Raw genomic sequence first — 25,484 nt, forward strand, 5'->3', positions numbered from 1 at the left:
AGTTAATAGCTTGTGTTTCCACCGTGCCTGGTGGAGTTCGGAGCACTTTGCATGTTTTCATGTAGCTGTCATGGCACCCTGGTGAGCTGGGGCAATCACACCATCCTCATCTTACCTGACAAGCAGATGAGCTGTGTCATGTCCCAGCTGCCCCTAATGGGGTCCTTCTGGCCACACCCTGTCTCCTGGGCAGTGGAGGCCATGTTCTTTGCACGTTGCTTGCATCAGGGTAGCTTTCAGGTTCTTCTAGGCCAGGAAGCCAGGGACCCAGAATTTGAAATGAATGGTCTGGCTACGTCAGGCCCTTTGGAGCCAGTATAGAAAACACACTTCTGGGTTCCTGAGATACTACTTTTGTGGCCCACGAGATGTGCGTGGGAGCGAGGCATCTCATGCTAGGTTCCAAGGGCGACGTGCTGGGGCTTCCTGTGCGTGAGCGCAAAGGGGCTGATGCTGCGTGCCCCCCGGGCCGTGTTCCAGGCCATGACCTGTCCGAACGAGGTGGTGTCCTATGAGATCGTGCTCTCCATAACCAGACTTATCAAGAAGTACCGGAGGGAGCTCCAGGCTGTGACATGGGACATCCTGCTGAACATTGTTGAACGCCTGCTTCAGCAGCTCCAGGTGAGGTGGGCACAGGGAGAACCGAGACGGCCGACCCGTTGGCCAGAGGGCCCCTTCCTGGGGGGCGTGGACCCATGGGGGCCTCTCCCCGCCCCTCCAGGGCCCTCCCTCAGAGCTTGCTGGGCCGTGTTCTCTGATGGCTCTTGGGTGGCAACTCACCGTCCACTGAAGACGGCTGTTTTTCCCAAATCCCCTCTATCAGTTGAAGCAGGACTATGTAATAGGTGAGTAAGGGGGGTGGGGGGTAGTGTTGATCAAGATCGACAGAGTAACATGCCAGGTGGCCTCCATGGCCTGCAAGTGGACCCTGAAGACAGTTCCCAAAGTGTCTCGAATGCTGCCCGCAGTTGGTGGAACTTTGGAGGAGGGCTTTGACTGTGGCAGGAAGGAGGACGTGATGGTGCAGGGGCTGCAGATGAGATGAGGCCCCATATAGCATGGGCTCGGGTCTGGGGCACTGGGGCGGGCTTTAGGCGGATGGCCAGGCCCGTGGGAGGAAGGACCGGAACTCAGCAGGGCCTGGATTCTTGTCCCTCAGGGGTGGCTGCTGGGCCAGATCATTGTCACGACCAGCTGGTCAGGCAGTGCTTCATCTTGGAGTGATGGTCTGGGAGGCCACACCCCTGGGGCCTCCAGAAGATGCGAGAGCCTGAGGGAGGTGTGAACACACTAGTAGTGGAGGCCCGCCATGTGGGCACAGCCAGGACCCCTTGGGCCCCACCGTTCCCCAATGGGCAGGAATAGCACTCGTGCCCCCTGTCCAGTGGGAGGACCTGAGAGGGTGTCTGGATTCAGCTCATTTGAGCTGAGGACTCCAATGCCGAGTCCTTGAAGGGAGCTGAGATCCCTCCTGTGTAACCGTGCCTTCGTGTTGCAGAGCCTGGACAGCCCAGAACTCAAAGCTATCGTCCACGACCTGCTGACCACGGTGGAAGAGCTGTGTGATCAAAATGAGTTCCATGGCTCGCAGGAGAGATACTTTGAGCTCATTGAGAGATGTGCAGACCAGAGGCCTGTAAGACCACCTCTCTCTCCAGCACAGTGGGCCTTTGGTGCTTGGGCAAGCGGGTGGTTTAGGTCAGGCTGCTGGGGGAGAGGAGGGGCTGCTCAGCTCCCGGAGGTCTGGCTGTGTGGGTCTGGAGGCAAGTTTTCCGTGAGTTTGAAGTAAAAACCTTGGCAGGCTTCTGCTCCCCTGGGATTTGTGCTCCAGCAGAGAAGTCTGCCGTGCCGTCAGGAGGCTGAATGCGTGTGGGTCTGTGAGAGCACATCACAGCCTAAGCATCCGTTTCCTCCTACCTGTGCGGAGGGAGGGGCCAGTTGGCTTCATGCTCAGCATGTCTGCTCTCCGAAAGGCAGGCAGTCCTGGTGCCAGAAGGGCTCAGCCTGATGCAAGGCTTTTATGTGGGTTTTATCTTTTATTTCTTTATTTTGACTGTGTTGGGTCTTCGTTGCTGCACGCAGGCTTTCTCTAGTTTCGGCAAGCGGGGGCTGCTCTTCGTCGTGGCGCGCAGGCTTCTCACTGCGGTGGCTTCTCTTGTTGCAGAGCGTGGGCTCTAGGTGGGCTTCAGTAGTTGCAGCAAGTGGGCTCAGTAGTTGTGGTGTGCAGGCTCTAGAGCACAGGCTCGGTAGTTGTGGCACACGGGTTTAGTTGCTCCACGGCATGTGGGATCTTCCTGGACCAGGGCTTGAACCCATGTCCCCTGCATTGGCAAGCGGATTCTTAACCACTGTGCCACCAGGGAAGTCCGTTATGTGGGTTTTAAATGAATCTTCACTGCTGCCAGCAGGGCCTTTATCGTGTGGGCTCCCTACCTGGGCCTCGGAGTGGCTGGTCTCTTGGGCCAGCAGCATGGGGCCGTATTTATCAAAAAATCTCTGGAAGGGCAGAGCGGCTCATTCACTCCAGGTCTTTCTTCCTTTGACAGGAGTCCTCCCTCTTAAACTTAATAACCTACAGGGCTCAGTCAATCCATCCAGCAAAGGATGGCTGGATTCACAACCTGCAGTTACTGATGGAGAGATTTTTCAGGTAGGCAGCCTCTGGAGGCCCACCTGACCCTGTGTCTGCACTGCAGGCAGGACACTGAGAGTTAGCACCTTCCTCTCCGATTCTTGAAAGTGACAGTTCTCACTGAGCAGGAAAGGGTTTGTCTTCCAGAGGACAGAGTTCTCTGAGGCCTCTGTGCTTACTCCCTCCTGTGGAGTGGTCATCTAGAAAGAGGCCATCTCTGAGGGCCAGGTTCTCTGCCCCTTTACCCCATTCTTGGTCTGGATGTTGCCGAGCTGGGCCCCACGCGGGGAGGATCTGGAGTCAGTCTTGCCTGACACGGAGGTGGGTGGGTCTGGGGGCTGGGTCCCCAGGGAAGCCATTGGAGGTTGGGCTACTCGGGCTGGGGGAGGGTGAGGCCGGTGGCTGGTGCACCCGCCCAGCCCCAACAGGTGTGCTCCTCCCCCCAGAAACGAATTGCGCAGTGCTGTGCGTATCAAGGTGCTAGACGTCCTGTCCTTCGTGCTGCTCATCAACAGGCAGTTCTATGAGGTGTGTATCCATGCTGGCGCGGGAGCCCTGGGGCAGCAGGTGCGAGGGCGGCCTCCACAAGCCATGCGGGGTGATGCTCACCCGAGAGGCAGCGCGTGGCCCTTTCAGGGCACTACATGCCTCCTGGGGTTGGCCTGGGACCTGGGGTCTGCCAGCGCCTCTCTGTGGCAGGCTTTGTTTCCTCGTTCATCCCTCCCTCCCTCCCTTCCTTGGTGCCTTCTGCCAGGCCTGTGGCTGAGCGGCCAGGATGGCATAGTCCCTGCCCTCAGGAAAACAGTCTTGCATGGGGACATTTTCTTTTTATTTTTATAATCACACTCATCCTCCGGGCTCTGGGCTGATCACCAGATGCCAGGGTGGTGGCAGCCCCTACCAACCTCTCTACTGCATTTCTTCCCCTCCAGTCCATCCTTCACTAGGTTTGCAGCCAGGGCCTGTCCTCCTTTCAGAATCGGCAGCGGCCTCTGCCCACTGGGCTCTCTTCTCCGGGAGGTGTGCTCAGGCTCTACATCTCCCCTCGTTTCCCAGCACCTTCCTCACCGAGGCCTCACTGGAATGCCTGGTATCCCTAGGACCTGCCCACCCCTCCTGCCCTCTCAGCCTTCCCTTTCCCTGCATCTCTGTCCCTTGGAATTCATTCTTTTTCAGAGTCCAGCTCAGTGCTGCCTCTTTTAGGAAGCCCTCTGGGTTCTTGAGTCCCTCGTGTTGGGGTCGCTCTCGTCCTGCTCTCTGCTCCTGTAGCGCTTTGTACCTGCTTCTGTGAAAGCGCTCGTCCTGCTGCCCCGTTATAGTGGGCTCTGTGATGTCGGGGATGAGGTCTCTCTATCCCCAGGGCAGAGAGCCCTCCACATGGGATTCTTCTTAATTGTGATGTTGAATGACAGAGAGGGAGCAGGGACATTCACTGCTGCATCACGTCTGAGTCTGAGCCTGTGGGCCATGCCCCGGCTGGGCCAACGTGTAGTCGTCATCATTCTCCTGAGCCAAGGGGACGCACAGAGTGCCCTGGAAGAGGCCTGGGCCTCTCAGGCGCTCGCACACCCCGCTGCTGTTGTCCCAAGTCTTTAACGACGTGTTAGGTGAGTTTTGGCCGTGTGGCCAGTGGCTCACCTGGCTTCTCTTGTGCTTGGTGCAGGAGGAGCTGATCAACTCAGTGGTCATCTCACAGCTCTCCCACGTCCCGGAGGATAAAGACCACCAAGTCCGAAAGCTGGCCACCCAGTTGCTGGTAGATCTGGCTGAAGGCTGCCACACCCACCACTTTAATAGCCTGCTGGACATCATTGAGAAAGTGAGAGCCACTCGAGCCTGGGGCTTGGGGCGCCTGGGCTGCCATTGGGACCCCTCTCTGTGGCAGAGCCCAGCGGACAGCAATGTTCTTTGGACCCGCTGTCTCCGTTCTCTGCAGGGAGACTGCCTGGGTCTCTCCGAGATGGGGTTCCCTCCTAACAGAGATGGGGCGGTGTTGGGAGGTCTGGCCGGGCCTGCTGCTGCTTGGCGCTGTCCTGCTGCCGTGCTGCCCAGGGGTCCTGGGACATGGCTCTGTGGCTTCGGGGGAGACTGGCTGGGGGTGGGGTTTGGGCACATTGTCCTTCTGCACAGCCAGCATCCTTTTAATTTCAAAATGCATTGCAGTTTCTGAACCATGCCTTGGATGAGGGGAGTGCATCTTTCCTCTTGAGAAATAAAAGAGAAAGTATTTTTGGGTAGAAAATATCAGATCTGATGGTTGCTGCCTCAGGGAGCCCAGAGTTGGGAATTTAAATAGAGATCTTCTCTCTGTAGGTGATTGCCCGCTCCCTGTCTCCACCCCCTGAGCTGGAGGAAAGGGATGTGGTGGTGTACTCGGCCTCCTTGGAGGATGTGAAGACTGCAGTCCTGGGACTCCTGGTCATCCTTCAGGTGGGCCTCTGCATTTCATTGGAGTGCTGCTCTTTAGCGACCCATCCCCGAGGAGACCTGGGCACTCCCTGGGGTCTCAGAGGGCAGTCCGAGTGTGATCCCAACTCCTCGTTACAGTGGGGGGACCAGGTCAGAGCCCTGACCAGGTCAGGGAAGCGTGGACAAGGCCCAGCCAGAGCCAGTCTGTGAGAAACACTCCCAAGCCAGGGCCAGAACCACCACCTCACGTCTCTCCACAGCCAATGAGGTGGGAAGGGCTGGTGTCCGTTCTGTCCCCACGGTTGTTTGGTCTTTTTTTAATAGCTTTTTTGAGATGTAGCTTATATATCATACAGTTCATCCGTTTAGAGTGTATGATTCCGTGGTCTTTGTTGTATTCATAGAGTTGTGCAGCCATCATTAGAGACATTTACCCCAAAGCAGCTCCATACCCATTAGCGGTCACTCCTTATTCTCCCCTCAGCACCTCCAGCCCTTGGCAATCACTAATTCACTTTCTGTCTCTGTGAATTTGCTTATTTTGGGCATTTCATAGACATGGAATCACACAATATGTGACCTCATGTGTCTGGCATCTTGCATTGAGCATAATGTCTTCAAGGTTCATCCATGTTGTAGCGTGTGTCGGTACTTCATTTCTTTATATGGATGGGTAATAGTTTATTGTACGGATAGACTATATTTTGCTTATCTATTCATCAGTTGATGGACACTTGGGTCACTTCCACTTTTTGGCTGTTGTGAATTGTGCTACAGTGAACACTCACAAGTTTCTATGTGGACATGTGTTTCATTTCTCTAGGGGATCCACCTAGGAGTGGAATTGCTGAGTCAGCCGGTAACTCTGCTTAATCGTTTGAGGAACAGCCAGGCTGTTTTCCACAGGGCCTGCTCCATTTTACATTCCCAGCATCAGTGGATGAGGCTTCCATTCTCTCCACATCCTCACTCACACTCCTTATTTTCTGTTTTTTTGATTATCACCATCCTAATGGGTATGAAGTGAAATCTTACTGTGGTTTTGATTCGCGTTTTCCTAATGATGTTGAGCATCTTTCCATGTGCTGACGGGTTGTTTGTGTATCCTCTTTGGTGAAATGTCTGTTCAGATCCTTTGCCCATTTTTTTTTTTTTTTTTTTTGCGGTACGCGGGCCTCTCACTGTTGTGGCCTCTCCCGTTGCGGAGCACAGGCTCCGGATGCGCAGGCTCAGCGGCCATGGCTCACGGGCCCAGCCGCTCCGCGGCATGTGGGATCTTCCTGGACTGGGGCACGAACCTGTGTCCCCTGCATCGGCAGGCGGACTCTCAACCACTGCGCCACCAGGGAAGCCCTCTTTACCCATTTTTAAACTGGGTTATTTGTCTTTCTCGAGTTGTAAGGGTTCTTTCCATACCCTGGATACAAGTCCTTCATCAGTCAGACAATTTGCACACATTCTCTGTTCCCAATCATTCTTGCCACGTCGTGCTCACTCTCCTGCGTGGTGGCTGTCCTCACACGCTCCTGGGCACCGCCTGGCTCTTGAGGCTTGATGGAGCTGTGGACTTGTCCCTTTACGTCCCCAGCAGGGCAGCGATCAGGCTCTTCCACTGGCTACCGCCCTCGATCACTGACTTGCAAAGCATTGTGGTGTTATCTATACTTAAGGTCACCTGCCAGTATCAGTATTGTGTAAAATGTAATATTTGAATCAATTGGTTCATAAACTACTTCGTAAAATGTTGATGGTAGAACAGTTTCCGTCATGTTTATACGTGATGGACTTTTATTATCTGGTGTGGAAGTTTAAAATTTGATAAAAAGTGGACGGCACCTCCTTGGTGTCTTGTCCATAGCAGCCCCGTGCTCCCTGTGTCCTGACTTGAGGGGTTGTGGGGAGCCCTGTGGCCTGGATGAACCCAGAAGCCTATACGGAGAATGAAAAAGAGATGGTCTGTTGCCCTCACTTGGAAATCGAGCCCTGGTAACCCGGGGCCGCAGAATTGAGCTGTTTCCTACGTGAGCAAAGTCCTGGGCCAGCCTGTTTTCATTTTTTGTAATTAAAAAGTAATATATATGTCTAGTTAAAACACGCGAACAGCATAAACATAGCAAAAAGTTCTGTTCCCTCCTTTCTTCCCACCAAAATGGGCAGGCAGAGCAGTGGCTGCCCAACTCCATGGGTGTCCTTCCTGAGATGCTTGTGCTTTGTCAAGCGTGGTGTCCAACTCCCTCCCCTCTCCCTTGTGTGTGTGTTTTGTTTTTTGTGGAAGGCAGGGATAATGCTTTTATGTTGTTTTTTTAAAATTAATTATTTTATTTTGGGGGGCTGCGTCAGCTCTTTGTTGCGGCGCGCATGCTTCTCTCTAGTTGCGGCGTGTGGGTTCCAGAGTGCGTGGGCTCTGTAGTTTGCGGCACACAGACTCTCTGGTTGAGGCGCACGAGCTCAGTTGTTGTGGCCCATGGACTTAGCTGCCCCACAGCATGTGGGATCTTAGTTTCCCGAGCAGGGATTGAACGCGCGTGCCCTGCATTTACCACTGGACCACCAGGGAAGTCCCTATATTGTTTTTGAACCAAAGAGACACCACTCTGTTAATCATTTTTTTCTTTAAAAAGAATATCAATAAAAAAATAAATGAAATTCAAAATAAATAAGTAAATAAAAGAACATCAGTGATACGTTTTTGAAGCACTGCTCTCCTCCAAGGCTCAGAGTACCACAAAGGGGACCCTTGGCTGTAGCTGGGTCCCTTGGGTCCCTCCTGCCCCAGCACCACCCCATAACCCCTGCCCCCAGAACCAGGTTGCTGGCAGCACTGCGAACTCTCACACCTGGCCTCCCGTAGCCTGGCTTGTCAGGGAGGTGCTCTTGACCTTGCAGAGGTGGGGGAGACGGGCTCACTGTGGGGTTAATAACAGCCCCAGCAGCTAGGGGAATTATCCCCTTTATAACCCCTCACGAAGCACACCTCCCACCTTGCTCTGCCCCTGGTTTCTCCCGCTTTGCCTCGTGGCGTTGAGAAGGTGCTCTGTCGGTGCACATGGATCCTGTCATGCGTTGCTGTGTTGTGTGCCATTGGGCAGGTTTCTCTGATTCATTAACCAATTCCCTGTTGATAACACAGATATGTGGCTGTTTCTGGTTTTTTGCCTTCACCAAGGGTGGGCGCATGTGGGCGTACCCGTGGGATGAAGCCCTGAAGCAGAGTTGGTGGCTTGAAGTGTTTGTACATTTTAAAGAATGGTGGGTACGGCCAGTTACCTCCAAAGTGCTTGCCTGGCCTCTCCCCCCGGGCATCAAGGTGCTGACTCCCCGGCTGCAGTTTGGCCTCCTGCCCTTGCAGTGACCAGTGCGCTCTCTCTGCAGACCAAGCTGTACGCCCTGCCTGCCAGCCACGCCACACGTGTGTATGAAACGCTTGTCAGCCATATCCAGCTCCACTACAAGCACACCTACACCCTGCCCATTGCCAGCAGCATCCGGCTGCAGGTATGTTCCCTGGGGCACCCAGCAGCTGCATCCGGCCTGGTGAATGTAGTGGCTGCAGACTGGAGAGGTGGCAGGGGGCCCGGGAGGGGTCTTCAGCAGACTGTTCCTTCCTTAGCACCAGCTGTGGCTGCGTCCTCCCCAGGACCTGCTGCTTTTTCCTTTGCCTGTGGTCTGCATGCCTCTCAGTCACATGGCAGCCTGAGATGGGGGCAGAGAAAGGGAATTGCTCTGGAGCCCCAGACCCCTGGTGCCGCGGAGTCTGTTAGTGACTGGCAGCAGGGGTGCAGGGCAGGGCATACTGGTATGAGCTCCCACCATGGGAGCTGGCACCAGGATGAGCAGAGGGCACTGGGATGGAAGCCCCGCTCCCTTTCAGAGCGTCTGCCCAATGGGGCAGCCCCCTGTCATTTGGGGACTCCAGTTAAATGACCCACCAATAGCTGGGGGAAGTGACAGTGTCCTGAGCAGAGCTCTGCTGTCTCTACCGGGGCCGTGCGATGATGCCTGGGCAGGTGCAATATGTCCACTCCCGCTGTTTCCCCGGGTGTGAGAGGCTGCCATGTCGCCCAGCTTTTGTGGGAATGTCATAGCCTCCATGGGCTCTGAGGGAGGAGGCCATGAGTGCCCGCGCCTCTCCGCCAGCACCACCGTCTGCAATGAAGTCAGGGCGTGGTTGCTGTTAGCGCGGCAGCCTTTCCCGAGAGCTGCGCTGGTCTGCATGGCCAGGTGGCGGCTTTCTCTCTGTTGGACCATGCCTCCTGCTCTCCGCAGGCTTTCGACTTCCTCCTGCAGCTGCGGGCCGACTCGCTGCACCGCTTGGGCCTGCCCAGCAAGGACGGGCTTGTGAGGTTCAGCCCCTACTGCGTCTGCGACTACATGTACGGTCCTGGGTCCTGGGGCGGGTGGGGGGTGGGGAGCTCGCTGCCCTCCGCCCTGGGGTGGTCCTGTGTCTGAGGGAAGGTCCCAGAGGCATCCTGAGCACAGCCCTGGGTTGGGGCTTGGGGCCTGCATCAGTCCTTAGCCTTGTGGAGCGGGAGCTCTGGCCTCAGTGCTTCTCCCACTTGCTTCCACAGGGAGCCGGAGAGGGGCTCTGAGAAGAAGGCTGGTGGCCCCTTGTCACCTCCCACTGGGCCCCCTGGCCCGGCACCTGCAGGCCCCGCCGTGCGGCTCGGCTCGCTGCCCTACTCCTTGCTCTTCCGTGTCCTGCTGCAGTGTTTGAAGCAGGTGAGATGGTCAGACCCTCCGGCTGCATTAGGTCAGACCAAGCAGTGACTGGTGCTGCCCGGGGGCCACTGTTCTTCTCCCGCATTGGCAACCTTGGGAGGTTCACTGCCTGTTTCTTGGTTGTCTGCCTCGAGGCCTCACAGCGGTTCCGTAGCCATGTGTTGAGCGCCTGCTGTGTGTGGTGCATCACCAGAAGCTGGGTGCGGAGCCGAGGAGACGTTCCTTCCTCCAGGTGGTGGTTTTGGTACAAGAGTGAGGTGTATTGACAAATAACTGGATTGTAGGATGGGGTGTGCCTTGGGAGGAGGCACCAACAGGCTGTGCGGGACTGAAGCGGGGGGTGCCGTCACATCTGGTTGGGGGCATGGGGAGGGGCAGGTGAGGGCAGTCTTGAAAGAGGGGGAAGATTCCAGCGGCAGGAGTAAGCAAAGCCTGGAAGTAGGGGAGGTAAATTCCCTGTGGCGGGAGGTGGAGGAGCTTGGGCCTGTTCCCCAATGGGGCAACGAGGGAGGAGGGTTGGTCAGCAGTGTGCCGCAGGTGGGGCTGGGCAGCCCGGAATAGGCTGGGGGGCACTCCTGGGGGCCACGGGTGGGGAAGCAGAGCTGGATGGAGAGGCGGTAGCAGGTTCCCCGGGGGTACCGGGGTTTGGCATTAAAGGGGTTTGTCGGAGATTTCCTGTGAGCGTCTCAAGGTCTCCGTGTCACAGTTGGGATCTGGGGAAAGGCTTTTAGGACTCCTGGCCATTGGTGTAGTTTATGGGCAGTGGTCACCCCAGTGGAGGTTGGGAGGGCTCACCAGGGAAGGTCCGTGCAGGCCACAACCCTGTCCTCGATGCTGTGGTTCTGGGTCAACTTTGGTCCTGTGGCAGGTATGTGGGCTCATGGATCGTTGAGGAATACTTGCTTCTCTTTAAGCTAGTACAGTAGCTTCTTTCCAGATCCATCTTCATTGTGCTCTGGGCGGGCATCGTCAGAGCCCCTTGGGTCCAGTGCCCTTGGTAGGCCGTCCTCGGATCACCGTTGGGAAGGTGGGGAAGATGGGGCCGGTGTGCAGAAGTTCCAGGTCCTGCTGAGAGGAGAGGGGTGGTGCTGCACTGGGCCTCCTGCCCTGCCTGGCGTTTGGAGGCAGCGGCCGCCGTCCAGGGCTGACTTTTTTCTGAGTAGCGTCTGCTCCCCGAGCTGCAGGGACTGAGGGCCCAGGCTTGTGTGGAGAACAGGAGAGCAGGTCTGAGGCCTCGCTGCTGTCCAGATCAAGCTTCCAACCCTGAGACCCCGTCTTCCCTGTTCCTGCAGGAGACTGACTGGAAGGTGCTGAAGCTGGTGCTCAGCAAGCTGCCCGAGTCTCTGCGCTACAAGGTCCTCATCTTCACCTCCCCGTGTAGTGTTGACCAGCTATCTGCCGCCCTCTGCTCCATGGTGCGCCTTCCGCTTCGGGCCTTTCCTGCGTCGTGCACAGCGGGTCCGCGGCCTATGTGGTGGGTGGGGCCACAGCATAGTTCCTCAGCTCTGAAAGACTGAGGCCTGGGAGGCAAACTTGTTTCCCTCAGAGGCTCGGACCCCGGCTGGAGTGCAGATGGTGCCTCTGGGAGCCTGTCCTCCCATCCCAACTCTCGGGCAGAGGATTGGGGGCCTCAGTGAAGGGCTCGAGTGTGCAGGACTGAGCAGGGTCTTAACTCCTTCCCCTCTCCTCCTCCCTGGGGTCTGTCTCCCTGGCGGATCAGTGGGCAGCCTCCCACTTCTCTGAGAAGGCAGGCTGCTGGCTAGAACAGGAAGTAGGAAGGTCCTCGGGCTTTGACCCCTTCTCCCACTGGGCCTACATTCTCAGGGGCCACCCCGTGCCCCCTGGCCACCCAGCTTGACCCAGCTGCCGGGCAGGGCTTCACATCTGGCCCTTGGCTGTTAGCTTTCAGGTCCCAAGACCCTCGAGCGGCTCCGAAGCACCCCAGAAGGGTTCTCCAGAACCGACCTGCATCTCGCTGTGGTTCCCGTGCTGACAGCGTTAATTTCTTATCATAACTACTTGGACAAAACCAGACAGGTACCAGATGGGAGCGGGTTGGTTGAGCTTTGAAAGCCTGGTCCCCAGGATGCTTGCTTCAGCCAAAGGGGCCCAGCGTTTTCCTCCTAACGGGTGGCTATTGGGCCAGGGCGAGGGCATCTGGCTCTGCTTCCCTATGTGGCCAGTGCACCCCTGCCAGCTGGCCCAGCCTGGAACCGCGGACGTTTGAACTCACTGGTGCTCCTGAGTTGTCTCAGGGAGGAGTGGGCTTAATGAAATGCTTGAATATCCCCCCTCCACACATATGCAGTGCTATTTTCTTTCTAAGGAGCTTTGCCTGGCTTGTCCTTGCTACAGTGTTAGGATAGGTGCTGAGACGCTTGGCGGCGCCGAGCCTGTTTTGAGAGGCATAGCAGCCGGGCAGAGGGCCCCCCCTCCGCCTACCTCCAACTCTGTCATGAGGTGCAAAAAGCACACGCAGTAATGCCTGTTTTCTTAATTCTGCACTGCTGGGTGGGAGGCCTGCAATGAGCCATCACCTTTACTTTCTCTTTAAATTCCTGATAATTTTGTTACTCTGCCCTCATCAATCAGGGAACAGAAGTCTTAGGGAGCTCAGGTAGCCCACTCAAGGCCACAGCAAGGCGAGAGGCCTAAACTCAGACTCAGTCCTGTTTGGGTGGTGAGCCCATTGCTCTTGATCAAAGTGCTGTTGGAAACTCACACTCGACTTGCCATCCCCCACCTCACTGCCCACCCCAACTCCTGGGGTGAGTGTGAGCTCCAGCTCCTTCTGTGTGGCCTGGCCTGGTTCTCACTGGGGTTCCCCGAGAACCCTCAAGGCCCAAAGTGTTTCTGAGGGGTGGGGCTGGCTGCAGGAAATCACAATCATCCACAGGGCCTTAAGCTACCAGGTGGTTTGCCCGAGGCTGTGGCCTGAGATGGCACTTGTCTCCTGCTGGGCACAGCTGAGCCATCTTCATGGGGGACTCTGTCCAGGGTTGGTGTGGGCCCGGCGGCCTTGCTGTGTTAGGCAGATCCTCCCCTTGCCAAAAGGCCAATCAGTTGGGGATTCCAGAACCAAGGGGGTGATGAGCCTAGCATGTCCTGGCTCCAGGGTGGGCTGGGGACCTGGGACCCCACCTTTGTGGGGGTGTGGGGAGGTGTCAGGAAGACCTTGACCAGACCAGCTTTGCTGTCCCCTTGGCTCAGGTGGGGTCAGCTGCTGGTGGCTCTGCCGCTTAGGTGCCTGAGACCTGGGATAAGGCACTTGGCCTTTCTGAGTCTTGGTCTTCTCCTCTATAGAACATTCTGGAGTGGGAGAGGGGAGACCAGGCCCTGGCTCACCAGAATGGCTCTCTATGGGCAGGGACGGGGCACAGAGGGCCAGCCTGTGGTGGGCCTGGTCTGAGGCATCCATGTTGTCCCACAGCGGGAGATGGTGTACTGCCTGGAGCAAGGCCTCATCTACCGCTGCGCCAGCCAGTGCGTGGTGGCCCTGGCCATCTGCAGCGTGGAGATGCCTGACATCATCATCAAGGCGCTGCCTGTCCTGGTTGTGAAGCTCACGCACATCTCAGCCACGGCCAGCATGGCCATTCCACTCCTCGAGTTCCTGTCGAGTAAGCATCTGTGGCTTCGCACGTGTGTATCTGGGTGTGTGTGAGTGAGGTGGACCTTGAGTTTGGGGCTGTGCCTTGCCTGAAGTAACTTGTGCTGCCTTCTCAGACCTCACCTTGGCTGCCTGTAGGCACGTTGTGCTCCGTGGGCCACCCTTTGCTGCCTCAGGGCCTTTGTACCTTCTGCCCCTGTGCTTTGAACGCTTTCCTTCTTGGCCTTCGAGTGGCTGGCTTCTTTCCTCCCCTCAGTGTCAGTTTAAATGGCACAGAGCCTCCTGTTGCCTGACCTTGGTCCCTACTCGGCCTGGCTCTTAGAGCCTCCTCTCTGTCCCCCCTCAGCACACACTACAACTTGGAGAGGCTCTACTCACCCCTCAGGTTGTGACGTCCAGGAGCTTGGGGTGCCCCACTCGCCCCTTCCCAGTACCTCATGCATGTCTGGCCCTCAGTCGTGTGGACAACAGGAGCAGGGCAGGGCTTTGTTTCTGTAAAGGGCCATGTGTGATATGCCTTGGCTGCCTGTTCTTTTTGCTTACAACTTTTTGAAAAGGTAGAAACCATTCTTAGCTCACAGGTCATAAAGTGAGGCCACTGGCTGGATTGAGCCTGGGGACCATAGTTTGCCAGCCCTTGGAGTAGAGAGCCGAGGCCCAGGGGCAGGGGAAGGTCCTGTTTGGGTGGGTTGTGACCTTCACTGCTTTGCTGCCTTCTTGGGTCGGAGTAGCTGCACTGGCTTTTTAGACACAGAGCACAGGACTCTAGCAACACCTGCCCTGCTGTGGCCGTGGGCCCATCTTTGCCAGGCCCATCTGGGCTCCCTCACTGGCTGTCTCTTGGTGTTGCAGCTCTGGCCAGGCTACCTCAGCTCTACAGGAACTTTGCAGCAGAGCAGTACGCCAGTGTGTTTGCTATCTCCCTGCCGTATACCAACCCCTCCAAGTAAGTGCTGCCGTGTATCCCTATGAGACCCTACCCCTCCTGGTTGTGGCCCAGGCCAGCTGGAGGCCTCTGCTTGCTGGAGGCCAGGCCTCTCGGAGTAGAAAGCCACATAGGCTCCCTGTGGCCATAGCACCTCTGATCTGCACCCCCAGCTCCTGGCTCATTTCCCTCGGGTGCCACGCTGGACCTCCAGCACTTCTCTTTTCTTCTTGTCGCAGGTTCAATCAGTACATTGTGTGCCTGGCCCATCACGTCATAGCCATGTGGTTCATTAGGTGCCGCCTGCCCTTCCGGAAAGATTTTGTTCCTTATATCACTAAGGTAAGCCAGCGGAGGCCGCGTCCTTTGTTAGGGCCGGGACCTGCTTTGCCGCTGGCTCACCATGGCTGGATCAGGGTGACGGGCAGGGGAGAGAGAGGTGGGGCGCCACTGGGACACAATTCTGCCACCCTTGTCCTGGGCCTGTAGCTCATCCCAGGCTCACAGTGTACCTGGGCTGGCAGGTGTGGAGGGAAGAAGCCTGTGGGTGCCTGGAGGGCCAGTACCTTCTGGCCTGCGGCTCAGGTCTGCTCCACTCTGCCAGGGTCTGCGCTCCAACGTTCTCCTGTCTTTTGATGACACCCCCGAAAAGGACAGCTTTAGAGCACGGAGCACCAGTCTCAACGAGAGGCCCAAGAGGTGCGGGGCCTGTGTGGGCGGGCCTGGTGTCAGTGGGGCAGGGCAGGCCCGCAAGCTGTGGCCTGTGGCCGGCATGGTGCGTACGGGCTGGGGCTGAGGGCACGCCCTGCGCAGACCACGCTGGGCTCCAAGGTGCCCTGGGGTTGTGAAGCAGGGCGGGGCCTGAGAAGGCTGCAAACGCCCCACAGGTGGCTGGAGAGGCCAGCGCTGCTCCTCAGCAAGCCGGTTGCTGTGGCCTGCGGTGTTGTGGAGCCTGCGTGCTGGGTCGTGGCCAATCCTGCCTGGGTGACGGGCGAGCACAGATTTGCTGAGTTGGAGATTGAGGTGCTAGTTCTAGGGCGTCAGGTTTTGGGACTGACTCCGCTGAATAAGCCCAGGGTTGCATCAGGGCAGCTGACTCCTGAGAAGCCAAACACCTGGCCTGGATGGGAGGATCCAGGGTCCACAGATGCCCAGCCTCGGGCCAGGGTGGCTTGTCCCCCGAGCTCTCGCCCAGCCCATTGCTAATGGGGTCATGCTCTTCTTCATCACAGCCGCTTTCGCCAAATCTGAGAAGAGCCGTGCTAGGCCTTGTGGTTTCGTTTGCATTTCATTTGAACGGCTGCCCCCCTTCCTGTCCCCCACCTTCCTGTCCAAGCTTTTTTGGCTCTCCCTAGGTGGGAATACGGCATTTTCCAGAATGACCACGTCAGTGTGACCTAAGTCAGAAGCTGTTCTCTCAAGGTCCTGGTGGCTGGGGGCCAGGGCCTTGAGCTAAGAACTGACCTCTTTTTGAGCTATGACCTTCGGGGCCTCAGCACCTGGTCCCGAGCGGGTGGGCGGGACGCCTGGTCAGCACAGCCTGGAATCTGCCGTGCGATGCGGTCCACACACATTTAGTTTGCACTAGTGTTCTTTGTTTTGGTATCATGCGTGAAACCTTACTTTTTCTGTCATGTTTACAAGATGTATTTTCATGCATTTTTGTTTTCTGTTTCTTCCCCCTGCTAACTGGCCTCTGGCATGGTTTTTTGTTCATCTCACCCGTGGGCTCTCCATCCTGACCCTGTGGCCTGTGACCTTTCCTCCTCATCCCTCCAATGGCTTGTTTTCCCCTCCCGGGAGCTGGGCTCTCTGGGGCTTGGGCCTTCCTTCCTCACCTGGTAGTTTGAGGATAGCCAGACCCCCCAAACAAGGCTTGAATAACTCTCCACCCGTGAAAGAATTCAAGGAGAGCTCTGCAGCCGATGCCTTCCGGTGCCGCAGCATCAGTGTGTCTGAACATGTGGTCCGCAGGTAGTGGGCTTTGTTGGGTGGGGGGCTCAGACCCTGGAGCTTGGCCCGTGAAGTGGCGCTGCCAGGCGGGAGCACCCGGGTGGCGGTGCATGGGGCTGCTTGCATGACCTCATCTCCTGCCCACGCCCTCCCTGGCCAGAGCTGGAGGAGAGCCCAAGTGGCAGCCCTCAGGCCGCAGGGGCCCGTCCTGCCAAGCCCTGCCCTTGGGCCCGGGGAGCCTGGTGGAGAGGGGTGGAAAGGTTGCATTCTGTCACCAAGGCTCGTATGGGTGCGGGCTGGCTGCACAGCATACTCAGAGGCCGGCCTGGGAGCCTAAAGCAGGGTGACCACTGTGAGATAGAGGGTGTCCAGTGGCAGCGCCCACAGGCCTCTCCCTGGTGGTCAGGGGCCTTTGCAAATGAAAGCAGCGCCCATGCAGGTCAGGTGGGGACACACTCTCCAGGGTTCGGCTTTTCTTTTATATTCTCTTCAGTGGACTTCCTTCTTAAGCTTTTTTTCTAGGAAAGGTCTGTTTTCTGCTGTAGCTGAGAGGGAATGGGGGCTTTTGTGTAGGTCAGTGGGCTGGGGGCCAGCCTGCGAGAGGCTGGGCAGGGGAGGCCTGGCCTCTCCAGGGGTGCAGTCTCATCACTTCTCCCTGCTGTGTCCGGGTGCAGGTGTGGGCTCTGGCGGGGGGAGGGTTATTGCTTCGTGCCAACAGGCCAGGCTGCACTGTCTCCTCACCTGGAAGCTCCTTCAGGCCTCAGTGTCCCACAGCTCGGAGACCCACCCGCTTGCTGACGCCTGACTGGGGCTCCAGCCTCAGGCTGGCTTCCACCAAGTGGGGTTTGACTTGGTGGGGAGCTGGGGTTGGGGAGTGGTCAGTGAGGCTCTCCTTTTAGCTCTTTTCCAACAAATTCTTTATCATGAGCAAAACTCGGCAAAGGGAGTATGAAATTTGTATCAGAGTGAAACCTGCACAAGCCCCTCCTCCTGGTCACTGGGGCAGGGCCGGGGCGGCCCAAGTGTGTGGGTGAAGAGCCTCACACAAAGCCCAGACCCTTCCTGTCCTCCATGGGAGGTGGCCCTGTGGGCAGAATGCAATCTTTGTCTGTGTGTCCTGTGGTCTCCGTGTCTCTGCATGACTACACTGTTCTGCCACAAAGCCATCACCTGACTCTTCTGTGCTTCGGTGAGGGGACAGCCTGTCTCTCCCCATCTCCTAAGCCTCTGCTCCGATGAGCGGGCCTGGGTCTCTCCCATGAGCCCCTGTCTGCCCACCCCCTGGGATGATGTGTCCACTCGGTTTGCCAAGCTGTGGCTCGACTGGCCACACGCCCTGGCGGGTCTTTCTGAGTGCAGCCCTCTCAGCACCTGCATGCCTTGAGCTTTGGCCCCGGTGGTAGATGGCTCAGCCCCCACCTGGCACCCTGACCTCGCCGTGACTCCTCCCTCCAGCAGGATCCAGACATCTCTCACGAGCGCCAGCTTGGGGTCTGCAGATGAGAACTCAATGGCCCAGGCTGACGACAACTTGAAAACTCTCCACCTGGAGCTCACAGAGACGTGTCTGGACATGATGGCCAGATACGTGTTCTCCAACTTCACGGCGGTCCCCAAGAGGTGCGAGTCGGGCTCCAGGACTGGGGCAGGGCAGGAGGGCAGGGCCTAGCTTTTCTTCTATGACTGCACTTGGTCAAAGGGGCAGCAGGAGTGGCACGTGGGACTTCTTCTTGCGGGTGAGGTATTGACCAACATTCCTATGCTTTCAGATCCCCCGTGGGAGAGTTCCTCCTGGCAGGTGGCAGGACGAAAACCTGGCTGGTTGGGAACAAGCTTGTCACTGTGACGACGAGCGTGGGGACTGGGACCCGGTCTCTGCTGGGCCTGGACTCAGGAGAGCTGCAGGGGGGCCCAGAGTTGAGGTGACCACCTTTCTGCCCCTGCCTGCCTGACCTTGATGGTGGCTGTCCTGAGCCCAGGCCTGCATGAGACAGTGTCGTGCTGGCCTGGAGCCCCTGGAATACCTTGGTTACGCTCTGTGGTGACCCTTCTGTCCTCAGCTCTGACCCCAGTGTGCACGTGAGACAGACAAAGGAGGCACCAGCCAAGCTGGAGTCCCAGGTTGGGCAACAGGTGTGCCGTGGAGCCCGGGACCGGGTCCGCTCCATGTCTGGTGAGCCTCTGCCTCTGCCCACCCTGCCTCCCTCCTGGGTGCCTCTGCGAGTCCCTGTGCTCAGGAAGGTCCTGGGAGCTGAGGATCAAGGTGGCTGGCTTTATTTAGGCCTGCTCCAATTTTTGAATAACTAAGAGTGCTGTCCGTGAGCCCTTGTCACGGGGTTGGGGTGTGGGGGGACATGACCTCCTGTGCAGCTGTGGCACGAGGCCTACTTGCCGCTGGAGGCCTGTTCTCGTGGTCAGTGTTTCTTATGAGCCCTCAGCAGTCCTGGCCCTCAGCCCAGCTCACCCCTTGAGCTTTTTACTCTACTGTAGCTGAAATGAGCCATGGTCTGACTATGGGACAGGTGATGGGGGCCCTTCCTGCTGCCCTGGGTCCGCCAAGGCCGACACTGACACTGGAAGAGGGCCATGCCTGGGGATGGCTGAGCTGCCTCTGGGCACTAGCTCAGGGCTTGGCCAGCCCAGGCCCCAGGTGGAGCAGCCAGGCCTTGCCAGTGGCTTTTCCACTGGGTGGTGGTGGTCACCAGCCCTCCTGCTCTCCTCCTCAGGGGGCCATGGCCTTCGAGTTGGTGCCTTGGATGCTCCAGCCTCCCACTTTCCTGGCAGCCCTGCTTCCCCGGGCTCACAGACTGCTCCAGCCAGCAAGCCCGAGAAAGCCTCAGCCAGCACCCAGCTACCGGCACAGAAGGAGAAGACAAACCTGGCGGCTTATGTCCCCCTGCTGACCCAGGGCTGGGCAGAGATCTTGGTCCGGAGACCCACAGGTACCCCAGGGGTGGACCTGCGCTCAGCTGTCCTGGGCCGCTGTCAACCCGTAGTGTGGGACAGTTACATAAAGACTCTGGACACACAGAAGCCAGTGGCAGGCAGACTGGGCCACGGGAGCAATTTGGAGGTGACTTTTGAGCCGAGTCCCCAGAGAGGAACAGTGAGGGGAGGTCCCATGGCTAAGTGAGGAGAAGGTCTGTCCTGGTCTGCTCAGGCTGCCATAACGAAGCACCACAGACTGGACAGCTTAAACAACAGAATTTATTTCCTCCCAGCCCTGGAGCCTGGAAGTGCAAGGTTAGGTTGTCGGCAAGGCTTGTTTCTCCTATGGCCTCTCTTCTTGGCTTTTAGATGGCCGTCTCCTCACTGCATCCTCACGCGGTTGTCCCTCTGTGTCTTAATCTTGTTTTAAGGATATCAGTCAGAATGGATTAGGGTCCATCTGTGCGGTCTTATTTTACCTTAATCACCGCTTTAAAGAGCCTGTTTCCAAATGCAGTCGTTTTCTGAGGTCCCAGAGGTTAGGGCTCCAACACGTGAATTTGGGGGGACACAACTCAGTCCACGACAGGGCCATTTCAGCCAAGGCCCAGAGCCTGGGAGGAATCTCAGGTGCAGTGTGGGGCCAGTGGTGACCGAGTGGTGAGGAGAGGGATGGGGTGCTGGCCCCATGGAGGCCTTGCGTGCTGGGCTGTGGGGCCGTGGGGGTCGGGGCAGGGAGAGGCTCCTCGTGTGTGTTAGCCCAGTCCTCCCGGTTCCTGTGAGGGCATGGCCGTGGGGGAGGCAGGAAACCAGGTGGGCTGGGAGGAGGTGGACTGAGGTCAGATGAGATGCTGGGATGTGAGGCTGCTCAGTGAGGAAGGTCAAGTCCAAGCGTGGTCCTCTGGGCCTGGAGGGGAGAGTGGACAGAGCCCAGAAGCCTCTCTGAGCCCCACCCAGAACCCCCCTTTGGGGAGGAGTCTGCTGCACTGAGTTGCCTTGGCTGCTCGCCCTCTGGCCCTGAGCCTGGCTGAGCCTGTCCTGAGTGTGGGAACTGCCCTGGGGCAGCAGGTGCTGTGAGCTAAGGGCCCCTCGTGCTTGTCACTGAGGCTAGTGACCACTGGTGGCTGCCCTGACCTCAGGGCCGGGGCAGGGGGACTGGGGGTGGGAGCGTCAGGGCAAGGCCAGGGGCGTGCCTTGCCTGGTCCCCCCACCATTACTCCCTGGTGGAGCACGAGTCATGCTCCCTAAAGGCCGGCGTGGCTGGGGCTGCCTGGGGAGGTCCGGGAGGGGATGGCTGTTCGGATGCGCTGGGCCCGAGCCCTGAGCCCTGTGGGGTGCTGGCTGCCCCTCTGCAGGGAACACCAGCTGGCTGATGAGCCTGGAGAACCCACTCAGTCCCTTCTCCTCGGACATCAACAACACGCCCCTGCAGGAGCTGTCCAATGCCCTAATGGCCGCCGAGCGCTTCAAGGAGCGTCGCGACACGGCCCTCTACAAGTCGCTGTCGGTGCCGGCGGCCGGCTCAGCCAAGCCCCCCCCACCCCCACGCTCTAACACAGGTGAGCGCTGGCCTCTCGCCCACCTGGTGTGCCCTGTCTGATGGCAGATGCGCCTGGGGTGGGGTCCTGAGCCTTGGTGCTGCCAGCCTCAGGCATTGGGAGAAGGCTGGCCGTGGGGGGATGCCCATTTCCAGAGAGCGGGGACTGCTCCTGCAGGGGCGACCTTCTTCTTTGGAGGCGCGGTACCATGAATCGGTGGGCTCAAGGCCCTGCTCAGCTGGCCCTACTCATGGGGTGGACACGGGCAGGGCCAAGCGAGGCCTTGGTTCTGCACCTCCTCTGGGTGCCTGGTGCCAAGGGTTCCAGGAGGCTGCCACACTTCTGCTTGGGTTTGGGTTTGGGTTTGGGTTTGGATGCGCCGAGCATACCTGAGCCTGCCTGCGCCTGCCTGCGCTCTCATGGCCCTGCCCAGCTGGGCCCATGCTGTCCTTCAACCCCTGGCCTTCCCTGTGGCCAGATGACACTTAGAGGCTGAGGACCTCTACTCACGAGAAGGAGGGATGCACTCCCGCCAGATGTTCGCTCAAGCAGCTTGGAGAGCTGGGACCCGTGTGTGCCACACCCGCCCCTCCAGCCGATCGCTGGCCCTCCCCTCTCTCTCTCCAGGCTCTGGGTCTGTGCAGGACTAGTGGTGCCTGTGCTCTCTGCTCGACCTGTGCGTAGTCTCTCCTTCTGCTGACTGGCCGCTCACGGTTTCCCTTGCAGTGGCCTCTTTCTCCTCCCTGTACCAGTCCAGTTGCCAAGGAAAGCTGCATAGGAGCATTTCCTGGGCAGGTATTCGTGCGTCTCTTTAAGGAAAGCGGTGTTTGCTGCAGAGCACCACTCTGCCCCCTAGATGCTGACTCATCGTCCCTCATCCGCTCACCCCTCCATGATGGCACCTCAGCCTCTCGTCGCCCTCTGGGTGCAGGGCCCTGACTCGCACGAGGACATTGGTGCCGAATGCGTTTGCTTTGCCAGCGGGAACCCCCACTGTCTCGCGCTTTCATGGCTGAGCTCTGTTCCTGAGCCAGACAGGCCCTCCTAGCCCCTTCAGGCCTGAGGAGGTGACCTCGGGCAACTGAACCCCAGAGGCCGACGGAGGATAGCTCTTGGGGTACGAGCCTGGCTCTGGGCCTCGGCCGAGCTGCCCCTGCCCTGGCCCCTGGTGCTCTGACTGGCTTTGTGAATCCACAAATTGGGACGTGTCTACCTTTCACAGTAGGCTGGCCGAGGGCCTTGCAGACCGGCTTCTGGCCCGTGGCTCCCAGGCCCCGGCAGGGAGGGTGTGGCCTGCTCGGGGCTCCAGCCGCCCGGGCCCTACTGCATGGGCAGGAGCCAGCTAGGAGCGTGCAGTGGCAGAGGGGCTCTTATGGGCAGCTAATGGACTGCGCGTGTGCGGGGCTGCGTGTGGGCGGCGCTAACCCGGTTGCTTCTTCTCACCCCCCTCGCCCTGGTGCTGGCACAGGAAACGCGGCTTGGGGGCGTCATGCTCTCTCCTAAGTGCGCCCGGCTCGGAGTCGGCCTGGACTCGGAAGGCGAGCCTCCGCTCTCCAGAATGGCTCCTGAGCCTGTGTTCCCACACAGGGACTTTCCCGCTGCAGTCTTTCGACCGGGGCCAAGCAGGGAGGAGCTCTGGCTTCTCCCCAGTTCCTGAGGGCTGGTGTAGGCATGCCCTCCTCCTGAGCGGAGGCCCCGTCTCAGGCGGGGCGGGGGGTGGGGGGCTTCCTCATGGGAGTCCGGCCTGCCCTTGCCCACCTGCCTTGCTGAAGGAGCAGAGGTGGCTTCTGTGGACACTGGGGTGGATGGGTGGGGACTAGAGGAGGCAGATGTCCTCTCATCCTGACCCCTGGGAGCCCATGTAGGAGACACCCTGTGTTAGGGCTCATACCCAGGGTGCTCAAGAGTGCCCTCCTCCAGCTGGCTCGATGGGAGGGGGTGGCCCTGCTGGGGGGCCACTGTGCCCTCTCGTGGGGGAAAAGCTGGTACCCCTGAGGCCACGTGAGCTCCTGGCGGCCGGGCTGGCACCCAGCAGCACCGTGTGTGTCTTTCCAGACTCTGCAGTAGTTCTGGAGGAGGGAAGTCCAGGCGAGGCTAGTTTGCCAGTGGAGCCCCCCGAACTGGAAGACTTTGAGGCAACCCTAGGCACAGACGGGCGCTATCGGCACGCTGAAGCTTTCAGCAGGGTGAGTGCAGCTGGGGACCAGAGCCGGCCTGAGGGTCCCTGTTGGTGCTGCCATCTGGACCTCCATGGCCAGGCAGGCCTCTAGACCTCAAGCCCAGCTACTGGGGCGGGGGGGGTCGGGTGGGAGGCGGGGGCTGAGGCAGGGGCTGAGTCGGGGGTGGGGGCAGGTGTGGGACCTCCACCTTACGCTTTGTGGCACATCACTGATTTGCTCTGAACTCTAGAAAGTTTTTCCACTGTTCCGCCCACCCCATCCCCTTGCCTTTTCTTATCTAAAAAAACGGCTAGATGTTCTACCAAGTCCCTGCTGTAAGACAGTGTGGGGTTTTCCAGTGGTCTACCCAGGGATATAGCTTCTCATTGCTGGTATCCTTTCGTCTGCGAGGCTCTTGTCTCCTCTGCTGAGCGTGGGGCACAGGGAGGTGCTTTCAGGGGATGGGGGGACCATCAGTTCGGTGCTGGGCAGCTCCATGGCCCTGGGCTGGAGGATGGGTGGGGCCTTGTTGCCTCCAGGTGGGGTCAGTGGTGCCTCTTTTTTTTTTTTTTTTAGTATATTGAATTTTCATTGTTGTTGGTTTTTTTAAATTTATTTTTGGCTGTGTTGGCTCTTCGTTGCTGTGCATGGGTTTTTCTCTAGTTGCAGCGAGCGGGGGCTACTCTTGGTTGAGGTGCGCGGGCTTCTCGATGTGGTAGCTTCTCTTGCTGTGGAGCACAGGCTCTAGGCGCATGGGCTTCAGTAGTTGTGGCTCGCGGGCTCTAGAGCACAGGCTTAGTAGCTGTGGCGCACGGGCTTAGTTGCTTCGTGGCATGTGGGATCTTCCCAGACCAGGGCTCGAACCTGTGTCCCCTGCATTAGCAGGAGGATTCTTAGCCACTGCGCCACTAGGGAAGTCCCCTCAGTGGTGCCTCTTGATGAAGATTTTCTTTGGATATACTCTTTGCAGTCATCTTCGACCTCCAGCCAGGAGGAGAAGTCATTCCACGCCGAGGAGTTGGCTGCTGGGGGGATCCCCATCGAGCGGGCCATCTCCTCTGAGGGCTCCCGGCCCTCTGTGGAGCTCGCCTTCCAGCCCTCGCAGCCCCTGAGCAAGTCAAGCTCATCGCCTGAACTACAGACGCTGCAGGACATCCTTGGGGACCCTGGGGACAAGGCTGATGTCGGCCGGCTGAGCCCTGAGGCCAAGGCCCGGTCACAGTCAGGGATCCTGGACAGGGAAGGTGCTGCCTGGTCAGCCCCAGGCGAAGAGAGCCAGGGCCAGGGTCCCACCCAGCCTGAGGGTCCCTTGCCTTCCAGCTGTCCCCGCTCCCCCAGTGGGCTGCGGCCTCGAGGCTACACTATCTCTGATTCGGCCCCGTCACGCAGGGGCAAGAGGGTGGAGAGGGACGCCTTCAAGAGCAGAGCTGGGACCTCCAATACCGAGAAGGTGCCGGGTATCAACCCTAGGTGAGCCTCGCCCTCCTGGTGGGAGTGCCCGGATGTTCCCTGTGGGGACGTGGTGCCTGAGGGGCCCAGGACAGAGCAGGCTGGGGTACAGGTCTGCACATCCTCTGCCCCGTGGCTGCTCGGAGCCACAGGAGAGAGTAGCTCCTTGGGTGATGAGGCTCGGGCCCTGCTGCTCTCCACATGGGCTGTGACCGTATTGGCTGAGACCCTGAACCTGGGCTTGTAGCTCCAAGCCCAGCCCCTATCATCTCTCTTCCCCTGCAGCTTTGTGTTCCTGCAGCTCTACCACTCACCTTTCTTCGGTGATGAGTCCAACAAGCCAATCCTTTTACCCAATGAGGTAGGCGGGCCCTCTCTCCCCTCAGGGTCCCCCTGGAGCCTGGCTGGGGGTGCACAGTGGGATGATGCCCCAGGGCTGGGCAGTGGGGGCTATAGCCCAGGCTCGTGGAGGGCTAGGGCCTCAGGTCCCCACGGCAGCCTGCGGTAACCTGCCTGCGTGAGGAGAGGCCTCTCCTGGACAGGCATTGGGCTGGGGCTTGCTGGGCAGGGCTGGTGGTAGGGGACAGCCTCTGCCCTGGGCTCAGGCAGGGCTCTGTGGCTACAGTCTTTTGAGCGGTCAGTGCAGCTCCTTGACCAGATCCCATCGTATGACACACACAAGATCGCCGTCCTGTACGTGGGAGAAGGCCAGGTGAGGCTGCCAGGCTGGCAGGGGCCAGCCTGCATGCTGGGCAGAACTGGGCGTCCACCCCACTGGGGCGGGGGGGTCTGGGCCCTTGTCCTCCGCAGAGCTTGGTCACTGCAGGGCCGCTGGAGTGTCGGGTGCCCATTGAGCTCCGTGCCAGGGATCCAGGAGTGAGAGTGACAGATAGTGTGTGAGCACGTGGTGCACGGAGTGGCGAGGACTGAGGAGGAGGAGGAGGTGGCGGGTCCAGGGAGCCTGCGCAGGTGTGAGCGACACGCTTTTCATGTCGCTGATCCGAGGGAGGTGACATGGAGTGCAGACGTGGAAGAAGTGAGGGAGGCGAGCGCACATGCAGGTGGGGGCGGCATAGTGCGCTCCTGGGCCAGCGCAGAGGGGAGGGGTGCCGGGCGGGGTGGGGGCGGGAAGTGGGGCTGTGGTAGGAACTCAGCACCC

The 25,484-nt window shown here is 58.8% G+C and overlaps 1 protein-coding gene across 7 annotated transcripts in view; it reads left to right on the forward strand.

The window, feature by feature from the left end:
• The window catches only part of TSC2 (TSC complex subunit 2), a 38,211-nt gene that overhangs the window by 8,742 nt on the left and 3,985 nt on the right, over nucleotides 1-25,484 (forward strand). For 4 of the 7 annotated variants that reach the window (XM_079946251.1, XM_079946250.1, XM_079946249.1 and 1 more), the window contains exons 11-35: nucleotides 481-624; nucleotides 1,502-1,639; nucleotides 2,550-2,653; nucleotides 3,082-3,163; nucleotides 4,299-4,454; nucleotides 4,949-5,065; nucleotides 8,417-8,539; nucleotides 9,311-9,417; nucleotides 9,613-9,763; nucleotides 11,056-11,178; nucleotides 11,666-11,800; nucleotides 13,194-13,383; nucleotides 14,226-14,319; nucleotides 14,538-14,640; nucleotides 14,903-14,997; nucleotides 16,144-16,272; nucleotides 17,707-17,871; nucleotides 18,021-18,173; nucleotides 18,312-18,424; nucleotides 18,978-19,193; nucleotides 20,535-20,738; nucleotides 22,773-22,903; nucleotides 23,847-24,346; nucleotides 24,611-24,686; nucleotides 24,951-25,037. In XM_079946251.1, coding sequence (XP_079802377.1) covers nucleotides 481-624; nucleotides 1,502-1,639; nucleotides 2,550-2,653; nucleotides 3,082-3,163; nucleotides 4,299-4,454; nucleotides 4,949-5,065; nucleotides 8,417-8,539; nucleotides 9,311-9,417; nucleotides 9,613-9,763; nucleotides 11,056-11,178; nucleotides 11,666-11,800; nucleotides 13,194-13,383; nucleotides 14,226-14,319; nucleotides 14,538-14,640; nucleotides 14,903-14,997; nucleotides 16,144-16,272; nucleotides 17,707-17,871; nucleotides 18,021-18,173; nucleotides 18,312-18,424; nucleotides 18,978-19,193; nucleotides 20,535-20,738; nucleotides 22,773-22,903; nucleotides 23,847-24,346; nucleotides 24,611-24,686; nucleotides 24,951-25,037 — 3,636 coding nt within the window. Of the gene's footprint in view, nucleotides 1-480; nucleotides 625-1,501; nucleotides 1,640-2,549; nucleotides 2,654-3,081; nucleotides 3,164-4,298; nucleotides 4,455-4,948; nucleotides 5,066-8,416; nucleotides 8,540-9,310; nucleotides 9,418-9,612; nucleotides 9,764-11,055; nucleotides 11,179-11,665; nucleotides 11,801-13,193; nucleotides 13,384-14,225; nucleotides 14,320-14,537; nucleotides 14,641-14,902; nucleotides 14,998-16,143; nucleotides 16,273-17,706; nucleotides 17,872-18,020; nucleotides 18,174-18,311; nucleotides 18,425-18,977; nucleotides 19,194-20,534; nucleotides 20,739-21,443; nucleotides 21,513-22,772; nucleotides 22,904-23,846; nucleotides 24,347-24,610; nucleotides 24,687-24,950; nucleotides 25,038-25,484 lie in introns of all 7 variants that reach the window. The other 3 variants (XM_079946252.1, XM_079946247.1, XM_079946248.1) reach the window with 3 other exon arrangements.

Source organism: Stenella coeruleoalba, assembly GCF_951394435.1.
Source record: "Stenella coeruleoalba genome assembly, chromosome: 15".
Lineage (NCBI taxonomy): Eukaryota > Metazoa > Chordata > Mammalia > Artiodactyla > Delphinidae > Stenella > Stenella coeruleoalba.